The following is a 27,987-nucleotide window of genomic DNA, read 5'->3' on the forward strand; positions in this document are numbered from 1 at the left end:
GACCTGTGAGGAGTTTGGTGTGTTCTCCCCGTGTCCACGTGGGTTTCCTCCAGGTGCTCCGGTTTCCTCCAACGGTTGGTGGAAAACACACGTTGGTAGGTGGATTGGTGACTCAAAAGTGTCCGTAGGTGTGAGTGAATGTGTTTGTGTGTGTCACCCTGTAAAGGACTGGCGCCCCCTCCAGGGTGTGTTCCTGCCTTGTGCCCAATGACTCCAGGTAGGCTCTGAACCCACCGCGACCCTGAACTGGATAAGCAGTTACAGATAATAAATGAATGAATAGCCCCCCACCTTTTCTGTGAATGGGACTTTATGTTATTTATATTATATTTATGGTATTTATATTATTGCTATACAATTGTGTTTGAACAACAGGCTCCATGTTGTTGTTTCTACATTCTGTGCTCCACAGGTTTTTTTGTTTCCATTATACATTATCTCTTAAATTCTCTGCCTTATCTCTTTTGCTTTTTCACACGGGCACATAAACATCAGCACACACTACTAACCTCCTCAGTATCTTTCGTCTGCTCTTATACAGAACATTCCCATCCTATTCTTTCTCCCCCACTCGTTCTCTAATTTTTCACTCTGTCTTTCTCTCTCTGCCTATCGTTCATTGCTCTTGTGGGGAGAGGGGGGCCATTAGGGAGAAGGCTCTGAGGAATCGTTTTATGATAATGAATTATGTATGGCTGATGAGGAGGTGGGGAAAAACAAGCATGAATGCAGAACTTCTGCTTATTTGATCTGCCTCCCCTTTTTCCCAGTTGCAGAGGTGAGAATTAAGAGCATCACTCATCCCAGGCTTTACATTTCCTGAGATGTATGGTTCTGGTGGAACTGCACCTGAAATTGCAGGCCAGCATTTTCCAAGCATATTCACTTCAAGCTGTGTCCACAGGGGGAGGAAGATTACACTGGCTGTTCATGAGGATCTATCGAGCTGTTAGTCCCCCCTTATTGCTGTCAAACCCAAACAAGCTATTTTTGCCTCACTGCAACCAGGGAGGTTCATGTCTCGAAAGCTGTTGCACAAGCAGCTTCAGGGATTTGTTCCTCCTGGGTGCCACATGGCTCCTTAACAAAAAAAAACACTTGTACTAGCAGAGTATCCAAAGCGTAGGTAAGATTTATACAAGCAGCAACACTAAAAGGTGCATGATATGAAACAAAAATGATTTTATGTGAATTTTGACATTAATTTGGACTTCTGGAGCTTAGTAACACACAGTCAGTTTTTTTGTGATATGCCAAAGTCATATAATATGGCCTAAAATATGAGTTGTTTTGATTTTATGTTGCTTCTGAGTGCAGGCAGTTTAAGACAGCCTGGTCTCCATATCTCATCTGAATCTCTCCAATCGTATCGCTAATCCACATTTATATAGGATCACAAAGACGAGGTTAAACTGAGTAAAACAAACACAACAAATATATACTGATTCGATAAGAGGTAGTTCATTAAGACCCCAGAACTGTGGTAACTTGTGGAAAATGCATATAGTATGTCCTCTTTAAAATAACATGCCAGGTTTTTGTTTTAAACTAATCTTTACCTTATTAGTTTACTAATCTGTTAATAATGCAACTTTTTCCAAGCCCATGCTCCTGTATCTTTGAAATGTATAGGACTTAATAACATTTTAAAAGCTGTAATAACATTTTAAAAACATACTCCAGCTTGCTCTGTCTTTTGTGCCTGCATATATCTCAGCAACAAATTTTGCAGAATTTATCTGCATAAGCAGACACAGAGTTTTACATTTATTCTACAAAACAATAACTTGTCCATGATTTATTTTTATTTTAATTATTTATTTGTCAATAAATCTGTAAAACGTGCTGCAAATGTACAATATATTTTACCAATATATTTTATTCCTAAGCTGCCCTGAACTCCTGCCTAAAAATCCAACCTTGCAGCTCTTTGGACCGATTGACAGAGCCCTGATTAGATTAAGTGTGCTCCTGGTAGAATACAGTAAATATGAAGAGTAAATCCTGAGGGATTGCCAAATTCTGACTGGGAAAACCATGATATAATTAGGTATGCTGCTGCTAAATCCTAATGGGCCTCTGAATGTTGTTTGCAACTTGCTCTGGAAATGGTTGCCTCACAGCACCTGACCACCTTTTCCTCTGTGTCTTTAACACAGCTTGGTTTAATATGGATTAAAACCTTGGAGACACACTGAGGTCTGGATGTGTCTGCCCACAGTTACAGCCTCACCTCCTCACTGTCTGGGCTGCAAATGAAAAGCCGAATCATCTAACCTCAAATCAATAAGCCCTCATTACGCACTTCTGATTAGCTCTTCCTTCAGTGGTGAACAACTCTGTGCTGAAGAAACATTCCACATTAGCCTGGTTGAAAGGAATATGTGTACACATCAACTTCAAAGGTCATGTAGTCTCTGCATTTGTTTTTGTCTTTGTAATGCGATGTCTATAGTGCCCAGAGATGGATACAGTTTACATCCTCTACACAGGAATCGATATGAGACAGACGGTATTTGCTCCATGTTTCCAAACTGCATGCCCTTTGAGGTTAACATCAGATTCACTGGTACAACTTACAGGTTTCAACAGGAGTCTTGAAGAACACGTCTCCTAGTCGTCTGAATACCGCTGCTAAAATAATGCTAATTATTTCATTTTTATGGTAGTTTTGCTGTGTAGTTAGCAATGGGGTACACCTTCCACATAGGGCTTAATGCTACTTACACCAGCTCTTCCCAAATATGAACGTGTAAGGCTTGTTACAAGCATTTAAGTAGCATATTCTACGGTGGCCGGGAAAGCCCAAACACACTGCAAATTAAAACGAGCTGCAAAAGCACAAAAAACATCCATCAAAGCAACGACAACTGGCCTTCATTTAAAAAACACATGCAAGTTCAGAAACTTGATGTGTATCAATATACACTGAAGTGCAGATTGAGGAGAGGTGTTTACAATTTTGGCAGCTGTCAAAATAGCATTGCCAAACTTCTACTCCCCCTATAAAATACTCCTCTGGAGAACCGAAATTGGAAAATATCATATACACACCAAAATATGTCACCAAAATAAATTTGATGTGTATCAGGCTTTATAGTCCAGTTTTGAGCATTGCCAAAATTCTACCACTGAAATTATACTTGTCTCTGGAGTTTAGAATCTGATACACATTGAGTTTCATTTATTGTTGAAATATTTTTAATAAAAAAAAAATCCTGTGTTCTGCGCCAACCATTAACCCAACCGGTATTCAGTTAATTAAATGCAATACAACTAATGCTCAGGCACTTCTGCTGTTTGATGTAAATCTAGCATAAAACTTATTTTAAACAGAAACAACAGAAATCACAAGTGTAATTTGTTGTGACACTGCTGCTTGGTGACGCGCGTGCACTTGAATGGAGTCAGATTCTGACGGTGCTTTTATTCTATTTATCACATATTTTAAAGGGTGCAGCAGCTTTCAGGGTCCTCCAGAAAACTTCTGTTGTGCTGTGACTGAATGTGCAGTGTTTCTGAGCTTGCATTTGTGTTCTGAACTTGCATCGCGTTTTTTAAATGAAGCCCAGGTGTCATCATTTTGATGGATGTGTTTTGTGTTTTTACAGCTTGTTTTAATTTGCAGTGTTTGGGCTTTCCCAGCCACCATCATATTCCATACTTTGTGCCTTTTTGTGAATTTTTTTTTCTCAGAGTATCTGAATTATTATTCTTCAGGCACGTAGAACTAAATACAACAGTGTGAAATACTGCAGATTATTTAATAAATACATCCGAAATTATGTTGATGAATATGTATATAAATGTATAATATTAACTAGATATTACAATAAGACAGTCTATACGATGAGAATTAAACCTGATTATGAATGGTGATGCTATTGCAAACTAAAATCACCTGTAAACTGAACATATCAGGGATGGAAAAAGAAATCACACTTCAGATTTTTCAGCATAGACTAAGATCAATGAAACCTTGTATGGCATATGCCTTTTATTTTATATACACAGGATTGTGAAGACTGGACAATAAATACTTAACATACGTAAAATGTGCAGTTACACAGCAAATTCACCGGTGTTAATTGATGTAAAAATGTGACACACTTAAATACTCTCACTGTTAATATAACACTAATGATGTTGGTTTTTCATTTGCTCTGCACACACATACTTTTTAAATTCCTGCTGGTGTGGGTTTTTGTTTTGCTCACAAAAGTGACCTGAACACTAAAGTGCTGCCTTGTGGAGAAACTTGCTAAACACAGCTTTATAATGACAACTTTAAAATCTCCCTGCTCATCATTCTAATCACTACCTAATTACTAAGGACTGAGTATGGGTGTTTAGTTTTTCAGTAGAATGAATCTATTCTAACTATAACTAGTACTGTGTAATTGTGACAGCTATGGCTTCGTCCTTGAGAAATCATGAATCTCAAGTCTCAAGTCTTGAGACATTCTTGGAGCTGAACCTCTTCCACCTGTTTTGTAATCATAAATGCTTTGTGATGAATTTCTATGGTGCAAATCGTTATATAAGTAAAATGTGTTTGATTCATTTAATGATAAACTGCAGCCCGCTTATTATAGTGTATAGTGTAGTGTCTTATAGTGTTTTAACGGTGTAGAAATAATAAAAGACATTTTGTTTAATTTTGCAAGATTTTTTGGCTTCTCAAAAAGTATTTGGAAAAATGTGTCTTGTTGGATGTGTGTAGGAATGTGCTCAATTGCAAACAAAGTGCACACAAGAGAGCTAACCTTAATTTCTTCTCTTGAACTTTGTTACTATGATCTCATAACCATGCTAGTGTCAAACCAGGCCACCATCATTAGACTGAAATATCATAATAAAGCACTTAGTGAAATAACATAAGTAATACACTTACCAGGAAACATCTAGTGGATCGTTAATGAGGAATTACGTTTCATCTCAATTTGGGGACCTTTATTGTCTCAGAATAAATATTGCAGAAAATGCATTCTTAAGTTTGAATATGGAGCAGTTTACTTTCCCGACAGCTGAAAATGTCTCATCAGGGCTGAGATTCCTGAAAGCATCTTAGCACAAAGATTATCATTAACAGACAGAGTGAGCTTTGCAATGAACACTAATACATAATAAATGTCGCTCCTAATTGCCAAAGAGTAGACCAAGCAGCAAACTGGACACTCAGTAAAAATGACACAAACACTAAGACTATTCACATTTGGTAGAATAGATTTGATTAAAAGCGACCCTTAAGTGGTTGCTCTATTTTTTCAGTTCATATATGCAAATGCAATCATTGTCGTTTGAAGCCTGGTGGTTTATTTTGGACATAAAATTCTGGAACATTCCAAACACAGAATAAAACTTTCTCTGTTTTCTACACACCTGGATTATTCTGTACAAAAGGTACAGAGTAGGTGTATAATGTGAATCTGATCTTTTCACATGAGGATGTTTTTACATCTTTTTACTCACAAAACAGGTTCATTTTGGTTTTAAATTTGGTGTTTAATTAACTTTGGGGACAAAATAGACCCAGAAGGTGGTTACAAGTGGAGATGTAATTGTCTCTTAAAATAAAGAATTGGAAAAAAAATGTAAAATAAATTAAAACACATGACCACACATGGCACTACTAATAAATGTTAATGTTTCAGTTTTTCACTCCAAGTTGTGAGAAGTTTACACCTTGTTTCTCATGATTATTGCTCTAAAATGAACTGAACTAATCAGATAGGTAAAACAAATCATAAATTGCACAAGGGTTAGGGTTAGTTTAATATATGTCAATAAAATCTCAATTGTAGCTTTTTATCCATAAAACATTTGATTACATTGTGTGTTTAGAGAGATTTCGTGTTACTGTATGCGCTAAGCCAACCTGGACTAAAATGCTTCATTTTTTTTACTATAGTCCAGATCAATGACACTAACTACAAGCATAAATGCAAAAAATCTTTTGCTATTTTTACTGGAACTGTCTTGTTATTTTGACGGCACTGTTAATTTGACTGCTGACCATATTTGTAATATTAATTCTGAGGCTTAGCAGAAAAGAAAAAAAAACGATATGCATGTGTATGGCTAACTCCATCAAAAAATACTGGACAACACTCTTTCAGCAGGACAAAGACACTAAGCAAACTGCCCTGGCAACTAATTGTAAGAGCCAAAAATACCCCAAAAGACTTTTTGGGGTATTTGTCAATTTGTCAATGTCAAGCTATTTTTTTTTTTTTTGAGGGGCCTGTTCAGTCACCAAAATGAAAAACCAGCAGGGCATACATTTGACATGCTGCATAAAAGTTTGAAGGCTAAGAGCCATGTGTGAAATAAACCACACTATCAGGAGGTCCCAGTGTGGCCTGAAGTTTTAAGTGTGGTTCTGTGGAATGTAAATTACCAGTCTAGGATGCTTTGACTAGAATAATGACATGCAGAATGCAGCCTTTGCATAATGACTAGACAAATCACATCATACAGGGATACGCAGACTGTGAACAAAAGTCACAAAGTTTATTACATCTGACTAGATTCACACATAACAGACACCTTTCATCATATACATCCAAGTTTATTTCCTGTTTTCCAATGGCATATGTCTTCTGATTTTGTGTTTGAACATCTCTATCCCATAGACGATTGTATGGACAATATTATGGTGTAACATTTCCTTAAACCCTCTGAACAAAATCCTCTAAAACTTTCATTTGGAGGCTTTCATACAATTCATTATCAGTACACAGAGCTGAATGTAAATATGGTGGGACTTAAAGTTGCTGTATATGATTTCAATTCAGTAAACATGTCTCTGTCTCTGCTCATGGCAGAGAAACTAAAAAAAATCATGAAAATTGACGAGGCTTTTAGGCTTTATTCCTGCACCATACATTGGTAATACTGACTTATGTTTGCTGTTTCAGGTAGGAACCCACTCTAAATTTGGGAGAGTGTTAACTCAGTGGTAGTGATATACTGCACAACATAAATAGTTCCTATTCAGAATACTACTGAAGGCCAGTTTACAGGATTATAGGACTGGTGTGGTATTCTTTTGAATTTTATATGTGTATAAAGTAGAGCAAGGTTAATTCACTTTTGCTCAAAGACTTTCCATCTAAATGCGCAGGCAGAGTATGGTCCTAAAGGCACATTATGTTAAGAGGAGTCTTATGGTCTGTGCTGCTGATGTTACACGCATAATGTGCTTGGCTTAAGCTCACCTTTACTGTGGTCTTTGAACTCTACTTGCAATTTGAATTCGCCTCTGAGTGAGCATGTTTTTGTTCTTCAGCAGTCCTGGGTGAAAATTAGAGATCAACCTTTGACTGTTTAATTAAAAAAAAAAAAAAGTAAAGAAAAATTACATATAAGTTAAGTTTTAAGGCGATATTTCTACAGGAAACAAATAAGATAAACATTTTGCATGGGAGCAAATAAAAAAGAAAAGAAGTTGTAAAAAAAAAAAAAAGTTTAAGTTACAGAGAAATTGGTCTCCTAACCACAATACAAGACCTGGTTTACCACCTGGTAGATCACCATCAGTGGAACTGTATTTAAAAATACTAAAATAGGTGTGGAGAAAAAACAAATCAAGCTCTAATCTAGTTTCAGGTCTGAACAAATCTGCCATAGTCCTGTCTGTATTTCAGTCTATTCCAATACTGACTAGTATTTGATTTTGATTTGATAAGTTTGATTTTCTTGTATTGGAGATTTTGCACTTAATTCTAAGACTGAACTTTGAAAACGTACGACATATATCTAAAACAAAAAGTGAAATTAAGTATTCTCAAAGGAACAGATGTGGCTGTTTGTTGATTGCTAATATTTCTGCAATTTTCTCCTATTCTGAAATATGAGCAACTTTTATTTGATAGAAGTTACGAGTGGGAGATGAAATAAATTAAGTGTCTCTTCACACAAATTCCTAGGCTTTTGTACAGTACTGCACACAGCTGGCCCTGTTTTCTAAGCTGAATTGCATTGTTCAGCGCAGCTTAAAGTATCTCAGTTGTGATTGAAATTCCATGCATCCATCAGTTCAGTAGAGAGGCTATATGTGATTTGGGGACGCCTCCTGCATTTTTCATTTTCGACTATCCACTGAGTCTGTGAACACACTGCAGATGGAGAGACAAGCACTTTCACACACTTACTCTGTGACCACCATAAAAACAGCAGAGAGGTGAGAACTTGTTGATTCTTTGGCCATTTTCTTTGGCCACTGCTGCCATGACAACGTATCACAATGTCAGCGGAAGACCCATCATCTTAAGCAGCTTAAGGCTAACGATCTCCTTCCTGTGTGGTTTTTGACAGTCTGTTTTGTTTTTTTTAATGAGATATGTTTTGGTGTTTGGTGCTCTCCAGCAACATTGCTGTGTGTGATCTACTCGCACTAGTGCAACACTAATAAGCCACCACCATGTGAGTGTAAATGTAGTGCTGAGAAAACTTCACCACACAAATAATAACTGTGAGGGCCTCAACATTTAAGAAGGTTGTTAACATAGTATTTCACAGATAGTAATTCCATAGTCTGTCATTTTAAAACCCCAAAATACACCTATGTGGTGAATGGAGGTTATAAAATGGACAATAAGTGTAGAAACAAAGAATTCATTTTAATGTTTCAGGTCATCAGTGAATACACACTGGGGATAAACCCAAATTACCACATAAAGGAAACTGTTTCATTTAGAAATCACAGGACAGTAGTTCTCTAGATCACAGCTGTATGGGTAATCTAACCACTAATGTTAGCGATTTGGCTTTGTTTTCGGTAATTTTGACTGTATGAAGGCCAAAGTATACTGCTCAGGTCAGATAGAGCAGGAATGTGGAGAAGATTTACTAATGATGACACTGAAACTTTTATTTACACATACACAAAATATTTCTTTCAAAATAAGTAATTTTACCCATGCCAATTATATATATATATATATATATATATATGGCTAGCACCTGGTGAAGTGGACGCCTTCGCCAGCAAAGTGCATCACAGTAAAAGAGCAATAAATTGTTTGAGATTGTGTAGTTCCATGGCCACCCTAGTTTCCCTCCATCAGGACTAGCTGCCGACACTGCAACAGAACCAGTTTAAATTAATGCACGATTGAACGGAACATCAGACTAAGAACCTGGGGAACAAGGAGCTTATTCATATTTGTTACTGGCTTGCTGTAGCCTTGCCCTGATGGAGCGGACACCATCAGTTTATAGTTTTTTTACTGCGATTGGTGCCGAATGTTGTCTAAAAGAGCTCACTATAAAGGACTTTGTCACTAAAGTCAATGTTTTACACTGAATATTAAGTATAACATGAGTGTTCAGGGATAGTTCTTATAGTGAGGTAGGTCCTAACAGTGAGGTAGGTCCTCCGCCCCTCTGATGTCCCGCCTCCCATGCGAGAAAAGGGCCAGACGTCTGAAACTGAAACATCAAGGGTCCGAAACTGAAAAAAATGGATCTGAATCTGAAAAAAATAGTGAAAAGTGATCTGAAAGTGAAAATAAGATCTGTGACCGAAAAAAAAAGAAAATGAAAAAAGAATCTATTAAAAAAGATCGGAATCTGAAAACATAAAATCTGCAATTGAAAAATATAAGAGTTCAAATATCAAAATATATAGGAAAGTGAAAATTTACAATTATTTATTTAAAAAAATAAAAAATTTAATCAGATTTCTATTTAAATTGAAAAAAAATTCATCCTACAATTATTTTAATTGTGAATGCATTGTTGTATTTTTCAAAGTTCAGTCACAAGGTTTGATCTTTCAGTTTCAGATTCTGATTTTTTTCAGATGAACAAAACTTTTGACCCTAATATAGCTCCATACAAGTACAGCACTACCAGGTTATTTGCCAATTTTGTTCATCCTGGCTTAGGAATTTAATTCTGACTATCATTCTTGCTATCAGCCTAAGATGTGTGATATCTATAGGAAATAAATTAATTTATTTTCACTTATAAAATCAACAAAATATGTAATTTGACTAACTTATGAATGTGCATGCTTCTGTAAATTATTATTATTATTATTATTATTATTGAAATTACATTACAAAGTTTGCTGTATCTCCATGACTATGCACTGGTTTCCTCCTGTAATGGACAATGAAGTAGACTGCTTGAGACTGGACTGCATTCTTCCTCTCTCACACCCTCTCTAGTCTTGGGGAAGAGGTCTGGCTGCTGGGCTGAGATTTTTGGGAGCTGATTGCCATGGTGACAGCCCCACTGGGCTCAGTGTGATAGTATGAAAGACTGAGCAGGACACTGGACTGCCACAAGTCTCCAGCGCCTGTCAGCCTGGCATAGAGAGAGAGAGAGAGAGAGAGAGGGAGGGGCAGGAAGAGATTTAATGGAGGTTTGGGAGAATGAGAGCAAGAGGATAGTAAGATGGACTCTTGGATAGTGATGGCTGCATTAGCATCTCTCTTGAGTGCTCATAGGAGACTGCAAACGATGGCCTGTCATTAGTGAAGTCACGAGAGAGAGAGAGAGAGAGAGAGAGAGAGGGAGAGAGAGAGAAATTTGATTAAATTATCTAAAGATCTGACTGTTGCTGCCAATAAAGGAGAAGAAAGAGGAAGAATGGAGTATATCTCAGGCCTGATATCCACATGAAACATTCAGTTAATTTAAATTCAATTCTTTGAAGAGAATTGTGTGTCATTTTTGGCTACTAGGTTTATTATTAATTCTAAAACTTCTTGATTCCTTAGTTAGCACTAGCCTGTTGTTTTCCCTGTTGTACTTAGCTTTGAAAATGTTAGCAATATACCTTTGTGTTTCTGTGATTTTAATCTTCGAAAAAGGGGTCTAATTTTCCATATAAGCCTCCAATGGCTTATTGCTCTTGCAAAATATGATATAGTGCACACAATTTCAAGTTATACAGCAAAATAACCTTAGTAAACTATGAGTAAACATGAGAAACTACTGCTGAAAGAAGACCTTGCGGTCATTTCTTGAACTCGTACATTCCTGTCATGAATATAATCTCAGGTTTGGTTCCCTTTGTCTGATCCAAAGCAGAAAATGATTTATTGTTGCATATTTGTAGTGATTCACTTAGCATTTACAAAGGTTCAAAGGTTTGACACTTTAATACTAATTAATCCAGCTACTTCAATTTGCACCCATTTTGGTCACCTATGTCCATTTGCGCAAACACACATTGAGCAAATTCCACAAAAGCTTAAGGTGCAAACTTCACAAAAGCCTCCGGCTTTGGGCTGTGGAATGGTGCAGCTGTGTTCTCTGGAGTGATGAGGCTTTGGTATGAGTTTTGCTTTGTAATCCGTATCTGAACATCCACCATCAGTACCTAAACGCCAATGTTCTAACATTTAGATTTAAGCCTTCCCAGTAGAATGGAGGCACAAACAACCTATTCTTCTTCTTCTTTCGGCTGCCCGTCTGGGGTCGCCACAGTGGACCAACTGCACACCAATCTGGCACTGTTTTTATGCCGATTGCCCTTCCTGGCGCAACCTTCCCTATTTTATCCTGGCTTTGGGACCGGCACTGCAACGCATTCCAGTGGCTAAGTACACACAATATGTATAGACAATCTTCTGAGTCGCCAATCTACCTACCAACCTGTGTTTTTAGACTGTGGGAGGAAACCAGAGCACCCGGAGAAAACCCACACAGACACGGAGAGAACACACCAAACTCCTCACAGACAGTCACCCAGAGTGGGACTTGAACCCACAGCCTCCAGGTCCCTGGAACTGTGTGACTGCGACACTACCTGCTGCACCACCATGCCACCCACAAACAACCTATTACTACCCTAAATATTTTGTATGAGCAGTCGTCCACATACTTATGGCCATACACTTTACGTCACTCAGGGACATGAGATTGAGGCTTTTAGTGTCTCCAGGCTCGGAGATAAGTACATTATCAAAGAGCAGTGATTAGATCTGAGCTAGGCAATGTACAGTGAAAACAGAGCGCTGATTAAAAGAGGCTTGCTATCTGTTCAGATTCTGAGATGCTTGTGCAGATATCAGCATAAGGGAGGAACTAGAGATGAGTTAACAGAGCAAACATGCTCTTTTTCACAAGGTTGAGATAGGGAGAGAAAGTGAGGGGGTGAGAGAGAGAGAAATAGAGACACACTGAGAGGATAGTGAGAAAAATGACTGAGAGAGAAGACAAAGAGAGGAGAGGAGAAATGGAGAGAATAGAGAAAGAGAGGGAGATAGACAGACATGAGAGGGAGTGAGATGGAGAAATGTAGAGGAGAGAGGAATGAATGAGAGGAGAGGTACTGAGAGAAAGAGAGAAATAAACAAGGTCCATCACTGTCAAAGCCAGGACAGATCATGGCTAATAGACAGATAAAAGAGGCTCCTTAGAGTCTGTGATTTGTCTGTTAATCCTCTGCACTAAGCCTAATTGACCATGCCATCGTGATACATGGCTGAGATCATCTGTTACGCTACATTTAGGGCAAGTGGGCTGATTTAATTTTTTATTTCTTGGTACTGCTGCAAGAAGAGATTGGGAGTACCATAATAATACTGAACTCTTTGGACTTGAGACAAGCTGCTTAAACTAAATAGCAATGCCTGGAATCACTCAGGCCACCGTCTGCTCCCACTAACAGCCTCCACACTGCTGCCCATTTACAGCCTGTGCTCATAAATAAGTTCCGTGGAAAAATCTCAACTTTCCACCCTGTTCTACCCTCACCAGCTGAGCCTGAATTTAATTTTACTGCCATTAACAGAGGAAGATAAAAAAGAAGGAAAATTGGGGCTTTGTCTCCTTTTGGTTTCTGGCCACATGTGAAGATTTTGACTTAGGTGTTTGAGGTATCCACTTATTTTCTCAATATATTGACCTTTAGTATCAAAATAATGACTTGTTCTTATCAGAACCATTATATTAAATCAGAATTCAAACTGTTAAGAAATTGAAGTCATTCTTTTGAAATATAAATAATTATTTCCTCAAAATAAATCTTTATTTTAAGAATAAATCAATTTTGTCAATATTTAAATCATTATATTGTTGTGGGTGGAGCTATAGCTACAGTGTCTACAGAATGAAGTAAATTAGTGTGTCTCTGTTGTTTATGTAAGAGGTGGAGTCAGTAAAACAGTAGGTTGGGGTTGTGGGTGGAACTTGTGTTGTTTTGCTCACCCTTAAGGGCAGGGGTGGTGGGGTTTAGGGGTTCGAAGAGCATGTTGTGATAACTGGGAGTGAAATAAAAAGGCTAAACTACAGCTGACCTGGTGTCAGATGTTCTGTAGCTTAGCTAAAGCAGAGACTGAGTACTTTTGCCCTTGAAGAGCAAGCAACGAAGAGGCACAATGGAGAGGAATGAAAATGCTCATGGCCCAAGTGCAACTTTTCTAACCCTCAAGATGGGCAAAAATGGATTAGAGGATTTGATTTGAGCAATTTGAGCGGTTCAGGCTAGCAAGTAACCTGCATGAATATTCTGAGGAAAACCAAGTGAACACGGTTGACCAGCTAATTCACAATAGAATTGTTATGGGACCAGCAGTCAAACAACTCTCTGAACACATGCAGTTAGACCAAGATCTGACACTAGAAAAAACTATTACAATGGCAAGGCAACGTGAGGAGGGCAACAGTAGACGGAGCATAAGGGCAGTCATAGAGTTGCTAAACCTCAAAGACTCTAGCCAAAATACTAAGTCACAAATTGGTAAAGAGGTCAAAATTCATGGTGCTCGGTGCCATAAACATGGTAGTTCCCCATCTCACCTGAAGTGTGAGTACCTAGCTAGTGTGGCAGAATGTCACTCCTGTGGAAAAAAGGTCATTTCAGGTGCGCATGCACCGCAAGCAAAATTGCTCATGAAATTGAGTGAGAGTGATGGTGTGTTCCTAGGGAACATTGCAGCTAATCGTGAGCCTTTGACATTGACAACAGGGGTGCTGCCCTGATTGATTGAAAGATTGATACAGGGGTAGTTGTGACGGTCCTTCATGAAACCTTGTTTGAAGACATTTTCAGTGGTGCAGACCTACCTGTTCTCAAGGATGCAACAAGGCCTCTGCTAGGACCAGGTCAAGTTCCATTAAATGTTAGTTGTGTCACCAGCCTATCTACATATTGCATGGCACTGGGTTGATTGCAAGCTTAGACAGCTTTGACATGGAGACACTGAAAGCATGCCCTGGTGTGGGAACTCAGGATCAGCATGACACTCATGTTGCCATGTTGCCACTGCATGCCATACTCATGTTGCCACTGCATGCCATGTTGCAGAGGATGCAGAAGGCAGGGATCTCACTCAACCCTGATAAGTGGGAACTGTCTACACAAGAGGTGAGCTTTCTGGGCCATGTCATTTCAGGCAGTGGTATCAGGCCTGACTCTAAGAAAACTCCTAAGACACTTGGGAGTTTTCTTGGAATGCTTAATCAGCAAGGAAAATTCATTCCTCGGTTAACTGAAAAAGACAAGGCACGTTGTGACCTCCTATCCAAGGAGAACAGCTGGGCCTGGGGCACTGAACATTTAAAAGCTTTCCAAATCCTGAAGGAGGTACGGTTATCTCGACCAGTGTTAGCAATGTAGGATCCCAGTAGGAACTGCAAAGAGTCAGCAGATGCATCCTCTTATGGTTTGGGGTGGTTCTTCTGCAGAGGTGGGAGAAGTAGTGAAAACCAAATGCCTATGTGTCAAGATATGAGAAAGGTGGAGAAAGTGGCTTTGAATATAACCTGGGCATCGTTGCAGAATTTTGTGATTGTGATTCAGAATGAGGCTGATGCGGTATAATTACCCCAGCTCAGGAGTGACAATGTGTGCTCTAGAGTTATGACATTGAGCACTGATGGATGGCTGGGGTATAACCTTAACAAACCTGCTTTGAAACAGTACTGGCCAGAATGTGCATTTCTCACAGTACAAGATGGCTTTCTATTGAAAGAAACAAGGCTTGTTAGACCTTCCTCAATGAGAAATGAGATCCTAGGTAAACTGCAAGAGGTTCACCAGGGTTTGGCAAAATACAGAGAGCATGCATGTCAATCTGTATGGTGGCCTTGCCTGAGCCAGCAGCTAAACAAAATGCTGCTCAACTGCAGAACATGTGCCAAGGAGCATCAGAACCCTAAAGAGCCACTCATGGTGTCTCACCTGACCAACCATGACAGAAGTTAGGAGCAGACCTGTATATGCTGGGAAGCAAATCCTACCCACTTGGTAGTGGACTACTACTCCAGGTATGTGAAGATTGCCAATTAACTTCAAGGTGCAAAGATGTGATTGTACATTTCATTTTTTATTTATTATTATTTTTTACATGTCATGGAGTCCCAGAGACCCTGATGACTGAAAACCTGCCGCAGTTATCTGGGCAAGGCTTTGCATCTTTCGCTGAATCCTATAGATTCTGCCACTATACCAGCAGCCCCAAGTTTCCCAAAAGTAATGCAAGGCTGAGCATGCTGTAAAACTGTGAAGTTTCTTCTAAAGAAAGTTTTAGACCCTTATCTGTCTCTGCTTGCTTGCAGAGCCACACTGGTGCACAAAGGTTACAGTCCAGCATAGTTACTTTGGGGAGAAGGCTTCAAACTACATTACCAACACTTCCAGCTCTGTTAAACCCCACACTTCCTGATCATAATTCAATTGCTAGGAAGGAGGGAGAATAGAGACTCCGGTATGCAAAGATTTTCAACACATGCAAGGGACCTCAGAAAACTCTTACCAGGAGAGCAAGTGTGTGTTACGGGTGTCAAAGCCACAGGGTCTGTGGTGGCCTGTCAATTCACTACACGATCATACTTTGTGGACACACCCCATGGCACCATGAGATGCAGCCGATGCCATTTGATTCCCATGCACACAACTGTAGAGGGCAGCAGCAGGCAGAATAATCCCCTAAGGTCTGTTGAGACCAAGGAAGTCCACCCTTTTTCTCTAGAAAAGGGAAGATGTGATGTTGCGGTACCTTTAATGGCAGGGGTGGGGAAGCTAGGAGTTCAGAGAACGGACTATATCTGGTAAGCATGTTGTGTGACAACTGGGTGTAAAACAAAAACGCTAAACTACAGCTTGGACTCACAGTGTTTATTTTTAAAAAACACAACAGAGCTATACATGCAGTAATTATAGAGTGAAATTGTGAATTGTGTATTTGTATAGGTCAATGTATCAGTGGTTGTTGTGTGTGGAGCTGTAACTATATGACAGTAACTGAGTTATTGTATATTTTACAGAATTTACAGTGTACAGAATATAATGCTTAGAGAGTTGGGATATCACAGATTAAGATGCTTTCTCTCCATACGCCCCCAAACAAGTCTTAGTATTCATAGCGGTTAAAAGAGCGGATATGTCGTGCATTGATGCTAAAGGTTTGATCAATAATTCACTGCCCTTTATAAATATTGGAATATAGCTGTGCATTGAGGCCTCACATGCTCTGAGGTGTGCTGTGCGTTCACAGAAGGAATGAAGGCTTAATACATCCACATTAGGGTCACTGTTATCACCTTTACATCTGTTGGTCCCTCTGGCCCTTCCCCTCTACACCACCACCCACCCCATTCCAAACCTATCTTTTGTCTGTCTCAGTGTATATCACACACACACTTCTGTCTCATTTATTGGACTGTTTTTCTTGTTGCTATTGCTGCGGGTGAGTGAATTTACGTCAAGAATTGCATTGTCACACAGGATCCGCTTGCAGGTGTCGAAGATGTAGAAATAACAACAACAACAGGAACAGAGGCCGGGCTCTAGCTTTGAGCTTCTGAACAGCAGCCAGGGAATAAGTGAAGCTTAAAGGAATTTGTAAAGGAATAAGTGAAGCCCTTTCTTTTTCCTTCAGCACACATTTAACAATAGACAGCAGTACTGGTGGCTATCATGCTTCACTACAAGGTCTTCTTTCCTATGTTTCCTTGTCTGCGCTGGAGGAGAGGTCCTGTCAGCTCAGATTTTTCAGATAAGGAAATGTCAAGCCACAGAGGGCTGCAACGCCAGTGAAATTAGCTGAGCTTTTCCCCTCAAAACATCAGCTGTTTGTTTCAGAGAGATGGTTTGTTTTACTGGTTTATTTTTCTTTAATAATAATAATAATAATAATAATAATAATAAGCAGTAGTAGTAATAGTAGAAGTAGAAAGGGCAGTAAAATGTAAACAAGCTGAGAATGTATATAAGCATACTCAAAAATTATAATTGAGGGTTGGTTTACTGTAGTTTCTGAAAATGTTTCAATTCATATGGCAGAGTATGGTTCAAGTCCCCACATTGCTATATAACTGTTAAGTCCTGATTATTTATCTTAAAATTTAGAACCTCCCCAGAACTGTAAATACACGTCCTGGCAACACAGACTGCAACTTGTTGGTCCATGGTTGGATGAAAATAGATTGTTGAAGTTGTAGAGAAAAAACGGAATAAGTGTGAACATCTGTACAACATCATACCCCCCCAGAGACTGCCAGATGGCAGCAAATTCATGGCAAGGGACTTCCATCAGTTTAGATATCGCAAACTGCATAAAGAGGCGGAAGGACTTGAAGGACAAATAGTCACTTCTGAAAAAAAATGATAAAATACTTGCTATGAGGACAATGTTATATTTTATATGGTATAGGCTGCATAAACAGGCTATGGCATAGACTCATTGATTCAATCCTTAGGATTCCTTGGGCAAGACTCCTAACATTTACTTGTGCATCTAACATGAGTAAAATTGTAAGTTCTTTGTATGAGAGTTTTTGCCAAATAAGTATATAATATTTAATTACGTTTATATTAGGGATACACTGATTTTTGAATTTCTTGGGCCAATACGATAACCGATAATTAGCACCTTGGAGTATCCGATACCGATAATTTTATCTTTTTGAAATGAAAGCAAATTGACACTGGATTAAAGCAAAACAAATTCTTTTTATCATAGGTTGTCATAGGACAAGCCTTTTCTTCAGTAGTTGTACATTTATGTACTTTTTAATTTTATCTTTTAAGTATATTAGTTGTAGCTTATTTATATTTTTATCAAAGATTTACTGCTGGTTCTGCATGAATGGTTTCTAGAGGGGCACCAATTAGTGCAGCACCAGGATTGTTTTTGAGAGCGAGGGAGAGAGAGTGTGTGTTTGAGTGAGAATTTGTAATAATTTACAGAGTAAATATAGATGGCAATAGTTAAGGTAGGTAGTCAGCCAGTGAGCAGTGCCGAGCAGCAAGGGTTAAACTGGCTCCCTAAGTTAACAGGCATGCCAGAGAGCAGCTGTGATAGCAGAAGTCTAAGTGGTGTTTTTCCACTGCATGGAACCTACGGCACTCTACTTGACTCGGCATGGCTCTTCCGCTGGTCAAATCTGGTCCCTGGAACCGGGATTTGCATACCAGGAGTTTTCAGTCCCAGCTCGCTCCGCGTTCCAACCTTACGTCGAGGTGTTTTATGCGAGGTGTATAAGCTCCTTGAGCCGATGGCTGACGAAAATTTTCAATGAAAGCCTAATGTGCTGTAAGTAAAACTGATCTGTGAGAACTGGGGCCACAACACGTGAATACACAATGAATATACAGCGCCTAACTTTACCGCCACCGTTGTTGTGGTTTTCAAAGCCAGCAATTCCTGTTAGAGATGGGGCTTTGTGACGTCACCTGCTCCATTTCGCAGGGGAGCCCTGACAGTGGAAAAGCAACAAGCATGCCAAGCCGAGTCATGTCGAGTCAAGTCGTATAGAGCTGGACCCATGCAGTGGAAAAGCACCAAAACCACAGAGCAGTGATTAAGAAAACATACAGTCAGCAGACAGGGCAGGTAGCAGCAGTGAAAGCAGGAAGCTAGTGGACGAGTATCAACAATGAAAGCGAGTTCCCTCAGTTGGCAGTCACAGCAGGAAGCTGCAGGGAAAGCAGGCAGCTAGGGCTAATTAGCGTTGGTAAAAGTATGTAGTGCCCAAAGATACCAGGTAGGCTCCTGACTCACAGTGACCCTGAACTGGATAAGCGGTTACAGACAATGAATGAATTAATAAATTAAGCCGTATAAGAATTAACAATACTGTGCTTTTCAAGAACTATAATTGGGTTCAACAGAAAACCAATTAAAACCAGAAAACTTGGGATATATAACTTAAATTTACACATTAACCACAGTGAAATATAATACCAAACATTTAAGTCTTTATTATGTACATCAGCTTTAATTATTTTTTAAGGTTTGCTTTGTTTTAAAGAAATCTACAGAAATGCTTTTATTCACCTGTGAAGTTGAGTCTTAGGTCTAAGTGGCCAGCACATTGTTCTATTGCTCAGTAACAGCTTCTTTCAGACCCACAACATTGCATCTTCTGCTCAGAGTAGAAGAAAGAACCAGATGCACCTGTATATGTTTTAGTTCACTCTGAAAAAGTGGTGCTAGATTTCTTTTCCTATCTCTCATATCTCTCTGTTTTATTTATTTTTTTTTACATGTTAAGTTCTGTTGATAGTTTTGGTGGTCTAGCAGATCTTACATAGATGTTCCCAGAGGAAAAAAAATTTAAAAGATCTCCTTAATATCTCAGAAGTTTATACTGGACAACAATGTGATTAGATTGAAAGACAAAGGAAACTAGTCTCCTGCTACTCAAATACATCTCCTGAGAATAAGACTTCACTAATCTTACAGGTGTCTCCTCTGGAGTTTTAGTGGATAACTCACTAAAGTCACAAAGTGTGCTCAGATTTTCCAGGTGAACTAAACCTTACTCCTTTATCTTTTTATTATCTTCTTAACATATCTTCAATGCCTTATTTCTTGTATTTGTCTCATTTTTTTCTCTTAAGGAATTGTAGGAGAATCACCACTTTGCCTCCTGAGCCAATACAGAGCAACCTATAAGTAATACATTTTACATGTTAGGAGTCCAGTGCCTTTTTGGAATTTTTTTCTTTTTGTTACTTAGATTCTTTGACTTACTCCTTCCATTAAGTATATTTAAGTAAAGAAACACTGTTTTTGAACAGTGATGTGGTAATAAAGCTAATGAAAACTTGACTCCACTAGTGTACGTTGTCCCCTAGACACACTGGGTAAAGACAACTGATGCATGAAATGATTATTTATGATCTGATTGAAAAGTCAGGATAATAATAAGTGTTTTTGCTACAAATACAAGAATATTTGTAGCTGCTTGCTTTCTTCTTTACACTGAAATATCTGTCTGACCCCTAAGAACCTTCTTGTTCTTTTGTGGAGCTGAGTGTAGAAATCCTTTTTCCCTATAGAGTTTTCAGTTTGCCTTTATCCTTTTCTTTGAGGTAGAATCACATAAAACCAGGGTGTTTCTCAGTACATTGCTTCCATCATATTTGGTATCCCCACCTCATTCATATTGCACAGTAGTTTTTAGAGAAAATCTGGGTAAAAATTACATATTTCATGAAACATCTTCACTTAGCTGCATTGATGGAGCTATTCATAGCAGTGCTTATGATCTGTGAATGGGGACATGACATCTCTCCTTAGCTCAGAGCCTTCATAGATCACACATTAATAAGAGAAGTTCGCTGAGCTTCACACCTCCACAGGGCACAACTTCTTCACAAATTAACAACAATACCATTGACTGTTATGTAGACAAGATGTGTTTTTTCATTTTTAATCAGATGTATGAAAGAAGATTACACTGCAAAATAAAGTGCCAAAATGCATATTTTATAATGTACTTTATGTTTACCAAGTATATAAAATAATTTAAAGAAAGTATGAAAATAGAAAATTCCAAAGTATTGAAAGTAAACATTTCTCTGGGTGTGGTGCAAAGTGCCATATAAATAAACAAAACCTGGCGATTGGCCAGACCGGGTCGTGCAGTGGAGCAACGATCAGGTTTGGCTTTTTCACGTTGGATTGTTTTAGGTAAACGTGGGAGTGGATTCGCAATTTCTGTGGCATTTTCTACATGCGTTTCTTGCTGTTGTGCCTACTACTATATATGTTTTTAATATTCCTATGATATGTGGCAAATGTCATTGAGTGTCCCACAGTTTGAATATACAGTATATTTTAGATGTCAACACAAAAGCTGGCAAGATAATAATGTATGCCACAGACCACTGTGGAGTTGACGTTGGATAAACCTCCGCCCCTTAACAACCATTATCCAACGTTCTTAAAATACAGCCAGACACAGACCAACTTTGTTCTGACGTCGAAATGCGAGACCTTCGCCAACGCTGGGCCAACATATACTTGCTATCTTGGTTGGTTCCTATAGCTACTAGTCTAGTTTTGCTGCCAGTTAGCATCAAACAGTCTCATCACATACTTTTTCCTTTGAAATTAATTCATTTAAAATAGATTTCTATTATGAATTATGTAGACAAGCTAACAGATTCAGACTTCAATTTTATATGTATTTTTTTTTACATTTGTAAAGGAATAGCATCGGAAACATAAAAAGAAATCTATTTGAATATTTTTGTAACAAATGTATATTGTCTGAGGCTTTAGTGTGATGATTAACACAACTTACATTGCTTCCATTCATAGCTACATAAAACTCCAGAATGAAATTTTGGAAGCCAATGACAGAAAGGAAACAATCTTGGCTGATTGATGACATTTAGGGAAAGAGACATTATATATATCTGAAAAAAAATCCTATACTGTTGATTCCAATACTACACTGTGACTAAAATGAATATATTAATATATGTTTATAATGTTTGAAATCATGCACCTATGACTTTCTTTCTTTCTAAAGACTTTATATGTCTTTCTAAAGAGCTCACTAAATTTGAGCATGGTACTGAAACACAATGCCACAATTTCAACACGTCAATGTGTGAAATTTCTTCTCTCCAAGATATTCCACAACGAACTTCGGGTGCTACGACTGAAAACTGGCGCGGGAGCACAGCTTCCAACCACAAAGTGGCAAACCATGTAAAGTTACAGTGCAGAGTCAGAGTGCTAAATGGCTCTCAATGTGTAAAAGTCACCAATGGTCTAACAGCAGAGTTCCAAACCTCCTCTTGCATTAACCTCAGCTGAAATACTGTGTGTAGGGAGCTTCATGGGATGGCATACCCTCCTCTAAAAGTTACATAGTGTCATTTCTACAGTGCTGAGACTTCTGTAGCAAGTCAGAGGATCAGCTCTCCCTATTACAGGTTAGAGGAACATCAGTATGATTCTGAAGCTGTAATTTTAAGATAAAAATAATACGTAGTGTTGCTTTAAATTATATGGAGCCATAAATCATGCACAAAATGACCAGGCACAAGCACTTGCAGGCTAAATAATGTCTGCTGAGTTTGTTAATGACCACAAAGACACTAATACATGCACTAGATACTAAAGACATTTCTTGGCCAATGCAGGTTTGAAGTACAGCTCTATAATGTATCTTTCTCTCTCTTCTCCATTGTGCACAGGCCCGGTTCTCCTATCTCCATATGAAGTACCTGTTCTTCTCCTGGCTGGCTGTGTTTGTGGGGAGCTGGGTGGTGTATGTGGAGTACTCTTCTTACACAGAGCTGTGCCGTGGACACGAGTGTAAAAACGCTATTGTGAGTTGAGTCTCAGTGGTTTAAACCCAGTTTATCATTTGCCTTGCAGGAGGCATAACTATGAAAAGGGAGCCATCTGCTGGAGTGTGATTGAATTCAGAAGTGCTTTGACATGTGTGTGTTTCAGAAAATACAATAGAGACAGAGAAATGGGTCAGGCTCCTTCTTGGGTGCTGTATCGCAGATATCACTTTTCTTTGATATGCAGTGATGTGTCTGTGTGTTTATTCCAGTGTGATAAATTCCGGAAGGGGGTGATCGATGGTACTGCCTGCAGCAGCTTGTGTGAAAAGGACACTCTGTATTTGGGGAAATGTCTGTCTGCCAAACCCAGTAACCAGGTCAGACTATTCTCTAATTGTAGCGTATTGCCAAACACACATACACAGAGAGAGAGAGAGAGAGAGAGAGAGAGAGAGAGAGAGAGAGAGAGAGAGATCTTGTATGTATGAATTGTGTATGAGACATTATAAAGAAATACATTAATTTTGTGTAGACCTATCATTTTCCATAATTACTACTATCTTAATCTTTAGCTTAAACCCTAACCCAAACATGTCTTCACTTTAAAATGTAATGATGGTTCCCACAATGTAAGTGTATATCCAGGTTTTGGTCCGCACAATGTGATACAATCCTGGAACCACCCCCCCCCCACACACACACACACACCCTCTAATTTTTTTCTCCATTTTGATCTCACAACAAAGCAAGCCCCTAGAATAATTCTAACAATAGGCAGATGCAGATGAAGACATGCACAGTTTCAAGTCACATGATGAAAACCTAGGCTGCTTCATCTTAGAAATGTCTCCAAAGGTGTTCTCCTAACCTAAGTCTGACCAAAACACTGTTCTACATTCTGTATTCCATGGTAACAGCCAGTTTATGAATTACAATCTATTTGGGGATGTATGCATGCAAATATAGCACAGTCTCACATTAAAATGTGATGTTTTGTGAAACTTTTATGTGCTTATTTTAAACTTTATAATACATATATTTTTTTTAATCAAAGGCTTGCATGGGTATATACAGATGCTTTTTTCTAAACTGACATTACATTTAACATTACATCTCTCCTTTGAGAAAACTCACAGTGGTCAACTTACTCTTCACAAAATGGGACCACTCTAAACAGACAATCGCAGCCATCACACAGTCAGTTACAGATCTCCATACTCTTAGCTACAAATCAAGACTGCCCTGAAAATATAATCCATGCAACACGTTAAATACTCTATACATCCAAATGTTTAGTGAAATCAGCTTCTTTAAAGTGTGCGCATTCTTAACTTGTGATCACTCCGGTGCATAGATTTTATCATTTCTAAAACAGCCTTAGGCAAATTACCCTTAATTAACTATGTAATGATGGATTTTTTCTACAGGGCAGCATAGTGGCTCTACCACTTGTGGCTCTTCTATCATGGAGGTGCGAGGTGTTTGTTGAGCTTTCCCTCTCTCTTTCTCTCTCTGTGTGTGTGTGTGTGTGTGTGTTTGCGCACGCTTTTCGTCCCACAGGAACACAAACCTGGTAGGTGGATTGGCTGTGTGAGATTGTCCACAGATGTGAGTGTGTGATGCCCTATTATATACTTACATCGTGTTCCTGCAATGCACTCAATGTTTGGTAGGCTCCAGACCCACCATGACCCTGATCATAATGAAGTGGTTACAGAAGATGAATTAATGAATGGATGGATAAGCTTTCAACAAACATTTGGCCATATAGTTTACATAAATGTAAAAATATATATATTCCTTCATTCATTCATTATCTGTAAGCGCTTATCCAGTTCAGGGTTGCAGTGGGTCCAGGAATCATTGGGCGCAAGGCGGGAATACACCCTGGAGGGGGCAAAAATATATATATAATTTAATCAAATAATAAAATTCTTAATAAATGAGGTATCAGCATCTGTGACCCAGTCACACTCCAGATTTATTGTTTAAGGGAACTCAAGTACCCCCACACTCCCCTGGTAATTTAAGTTTGGAAACAGCTGACTCTTTATCATTGCAGGTGTATTCTGGTAGCTGGGGCGATATGGAGGGGATCATTAAGTGCCACATGGAGGAGGTCCATCACTACGACCTGGCAGCAGAGCTGGAGCCACGGAGAGAAGCAGCATCTTTCAACAGGCCCACTAAAGGCACATCTGTGGAGAAATTCAGAGAGATGGTCCTGAGCCATCTGAAGGTGAGAAGGGTTGAATATGCTAAATAAATATAGGAGTGATATCCACCCTTACTTGTGAACAGTTCTTATGTTGTTTTGTTTTTACATTATGTCACTGCACAATTTTTATAGGAATGATCTGTGATTGGGCAGCATGGTGGTTCTACAGGTTGTAGGTTATGTTGCTGCGACACAGTTCCAGAGACTTGAGGTCCTGGGTTAAATACCTTTGTCTGGCATCACTGTCCTGTGAGGAGTTTGGTGTCTTTTTCCCATGTCCATGTGGGTTTCTTCCAGGTGCTCCGTTTACCTTCCCAATCCAATAGCACATTACTAGGTGGACTGGCTCTGTAAAATTGTCCACTGTTTTGAGTGAGTGAATGAGTGAGTGTGATGAACTTAATGTATTCAAATAAACAGCGTACTCCTATATAATTGGTGTTTCCTCTGCTCTATATTCGTTCAGTTAATCAGTTGCTAACAAGAATGTCTTTAATCAAACCTGGCCTGTGCTTGGAACCTGTTTCAAAGGAGGATATTAACCATATATTTAACTTGGCTGCACAATAGTGATTGTCTGTCCTGACCAAAATCACATGGTCCAAATGAGTTTTCTGGTTTTTTTAATCCTTCAAAAAAGTGATTAAGCACACAGTAACAATTTTGGTCAAATTAAAAGGGTAATCTCTCTCCGTCAAAATTTATGTTAAAATGTTTTTTGTCATTTTGGCAGTATTTCTAATGAGCATTAATAATCTGTGTAAATCCTTTTGTTGTGGTTCTAGGTAAAGGTGGGTGATCAGGCCAATCTGCAGGATCTGGTGGCACTTGTTCTTGGAGTGGCTGACGCTAACAAGGATGGGCAGATCTCTTTGGCTGAAGCCCGCTCGTCCTGGGCCCTTCTGCAGCTGAATGAATTTTTGCTGGCGGTGGTCCTGCAGGGCCGAGAGCACACTCCAAGATTGCTGGGTTTCTGTGGGGACCTGTATGTGATGGAAAAGGTGCCTTATGCGCCCCTTTACGGCATCAGCCTGCCCTGGGCTGTGGAGCTGTGGATTCCATCTGGCCTGAGGAGACGCATGGACCAGTGGGCCTCGCCCTCCTGGCCTCGAAAGGCCAAGATTGCTATTGGCCTCCTGGAGCTGGTGGAAGACGTCTTCCACGGCACGTTTGGCAGCTTCCTCATGTGTGACGTGAGCGCAGCTGGCTTTGGCTACACGGAGCGCCACGACCTGAAGGTGGTGGACGCCAGGCGCATTGTTCCTGAAGCCAATTTCCAGGAAGTGATGCGTGAGCGGCGCTGCGAAATGGACAGTGACTGTGTTTATGGGGCGGACTGCCACACCTCCTGCGACCTCACCAAGCATCGCTGCACCACTGAGGTGACCCGGCCAAACCTCGCCAAAGCCTGCGGCGCCTTGAAGGACTATCTCCTCTGGGGAGCACCAGTGGACATAAAGGAAGAGTTAGAAAAACAGCTGTACGCCTGTATCGCTCTAAAGGGAGCCACTGAACAGATGGAAATGGAGCACTCCCTGATCCTTAACAACCTGAAAACACTCTTGTGGAAAAAGATCTCCCACACAAAGGACTCAAAGTGAGGTACTACTTCCCCAGGGCCTAAGAGGATATAGAACAAGTAAAGCACATGAGTGTTATTTTTTTTTAGATGTCGTCATTCCAAAGGAACATTCACTCAAGGCCGTAGTCACAATTTCATGTATGCTTAAAATACACCCTCCCTCTAATATACTAAGGTGAATTCTAGCATATTTCACTCACTAGCCTTGACAGCAGAGTTGACCAGCCAGTCAGCACCCAGCCTACTCACTAACCAATCAGAGTGCTACCCATTTCTGCACCCTTTAAAGTGTAACAGAAAATTTGAATAGGAAGCTGATGAGGTCTTCATATCTTTGGGCTTTTATTTATTTAATAAAGGGAGTTATAATTATAGGGCGGCACGGTGGCGCAGCAGGTAGTGTCACACAGCTCCAGGGGCCTGGAAGTTGTGGGTTCGATTCCCGCTCCGGGTGACTGTCTGTGAGGAGTTGGTGTGTTCTCCCTGTGTCTGCGTAGGTTTCCTCCCACAGTCCAAAAACACACGTTGGTAGGTGCATTGGCGACACAAAAGTGGTGTGTGTGTGTTGCCCTGTGAAGGGCTAGTGCGCCCCCTCCAGGGTGTATTCTGGACCCACTGTGACCCTGAACTGGATAAGCGGTTACAGATGATGAATGAGTTATAATTATAGTTAAGGGAGTCCCATTTTTCCCATTTTTATAATTCCCGTTCCACCTTAAATCATGCCATTTTTTGCCTTTTTTTAAATGTAAGTATATTAAGTGAGACCTTTCCATTATTTCCCATGTTTATGTTAAAAAATTTGCCCATTCCTTAAAGGAATTTACTTTCTGGTTACTGCATCATGTAAGGTATAGGTAATAGGAAAATTGGAACAAATAAGGAATAGAAGATGAGCAGCTTCATCCATTATATGTAACCTCTTATCCAATTCAGGGTCACGGTGGGTCCAGAACCTACCTGGAATCACTGGGCTCAAGGCAGGAATACACCCTGGAGGGTGCACCATTCCTTCACAGGGCAACACACACACTCACTGTCACTTTTGAATCGCCAATCAACCTACCAACGTGTGTTTTAGGACTGTGGGAGGAAACCGGAGCACCCGGGGGAAACCCACACGGACACGGGGAGAACACACCAACTCCTCACAGACAGTCACCCAGAGCAGGAATCGAACCCACAACCTCCAGGTCCATGGAACTGTGTGACTGCGACACTACCTGCTGCACCACCGTGCCACCAAGATGAGCAGCTTGTTAAAGTTAAAAAAGTTATCTTTAAAAAAATTGGGATAGATCATGCAGTGGGGAATGAAAGGGATAACGTGCTTTAATAAAGAACCAACAGCTGAAAGCATGATTGTACTAACTCAGAGAAACTGAAGGCACTAGAATATTTTGCACCCTGAGTACACTTGGTCATAATATCTGGACTTGGCCTCATATACAATGTTGAGTTCGGTTTATATGAATATGGATATATTTTATATGTCCTGCACATTTATGTTATTATAAATGTTCTGTTCATACGGCCTTATGTTCACTAACCTTTAATAATGACATCAAGCGTTTAAAGTGGGAACTACAATACAGATGTCAATAGAGTGTCTGCTTCCTCCTCCTCCTCCTCTTCTTCGGACGGGTAGTTTGACGAGGTTGCCAATTTGAGGAAAAATTAACA

General features: G+C 39.6%; 1 protein-coding gene across 2 annotated transcripts in view; it reads left to right on the forward strand.

Annotated features, from left to right (window-relative positions):
- The window catches only part of dipk1ab (divergent protein kinase domain 1Ab), a 48,184-nt gene extending 21,573 nt beyond the window's left edge, over window positions 1–26,611 (forward strand). For both annotated transcript variants that reach the window (XM_066666066.1, XM_066666067.1), the window contains exons 2-5: window positions 22,406–22,540; window positions 22,774–22,881; window positions 24,567–24,743; window positions 25,508–26,611. In XM_066666066.1, coding sequence (XP_066522163.1) covers window positions 22,406–22,540; window positions 22,774–22,881; window positions 24,567–24,743; window positions 25,508–26,323 — 1,236 coding nt within the window. In that variant the 3' untranslated portion in view covers window positions 26,324–26,611. The remainder of the gene's footprint in view (window positions 1–22,405; window positions 22,541–22,773; window positions 22,882–24,566; window positions 24,744–25,507) is intronic.
- Window positions 26,612–27,987: the final 1,376 nt, after the last annotated feature.

The sequence above is a fragment of the Hoplias malabaricus genome, chromosome 3 (genome assembly GCF_029633855.1).
Source record: "Hoplias malabaricus isolate fHopMal1 chromosome 3, fHopMal1.hap1, whole genome shotgun sequence".
Taxonomy (NCBI): domain Eukaryota; kingdom Metazoa; phylum Chordata; class Actinopteri; order Characiformes; family Erythrinidae; genus Hoplias; species Hoplias malabaricus.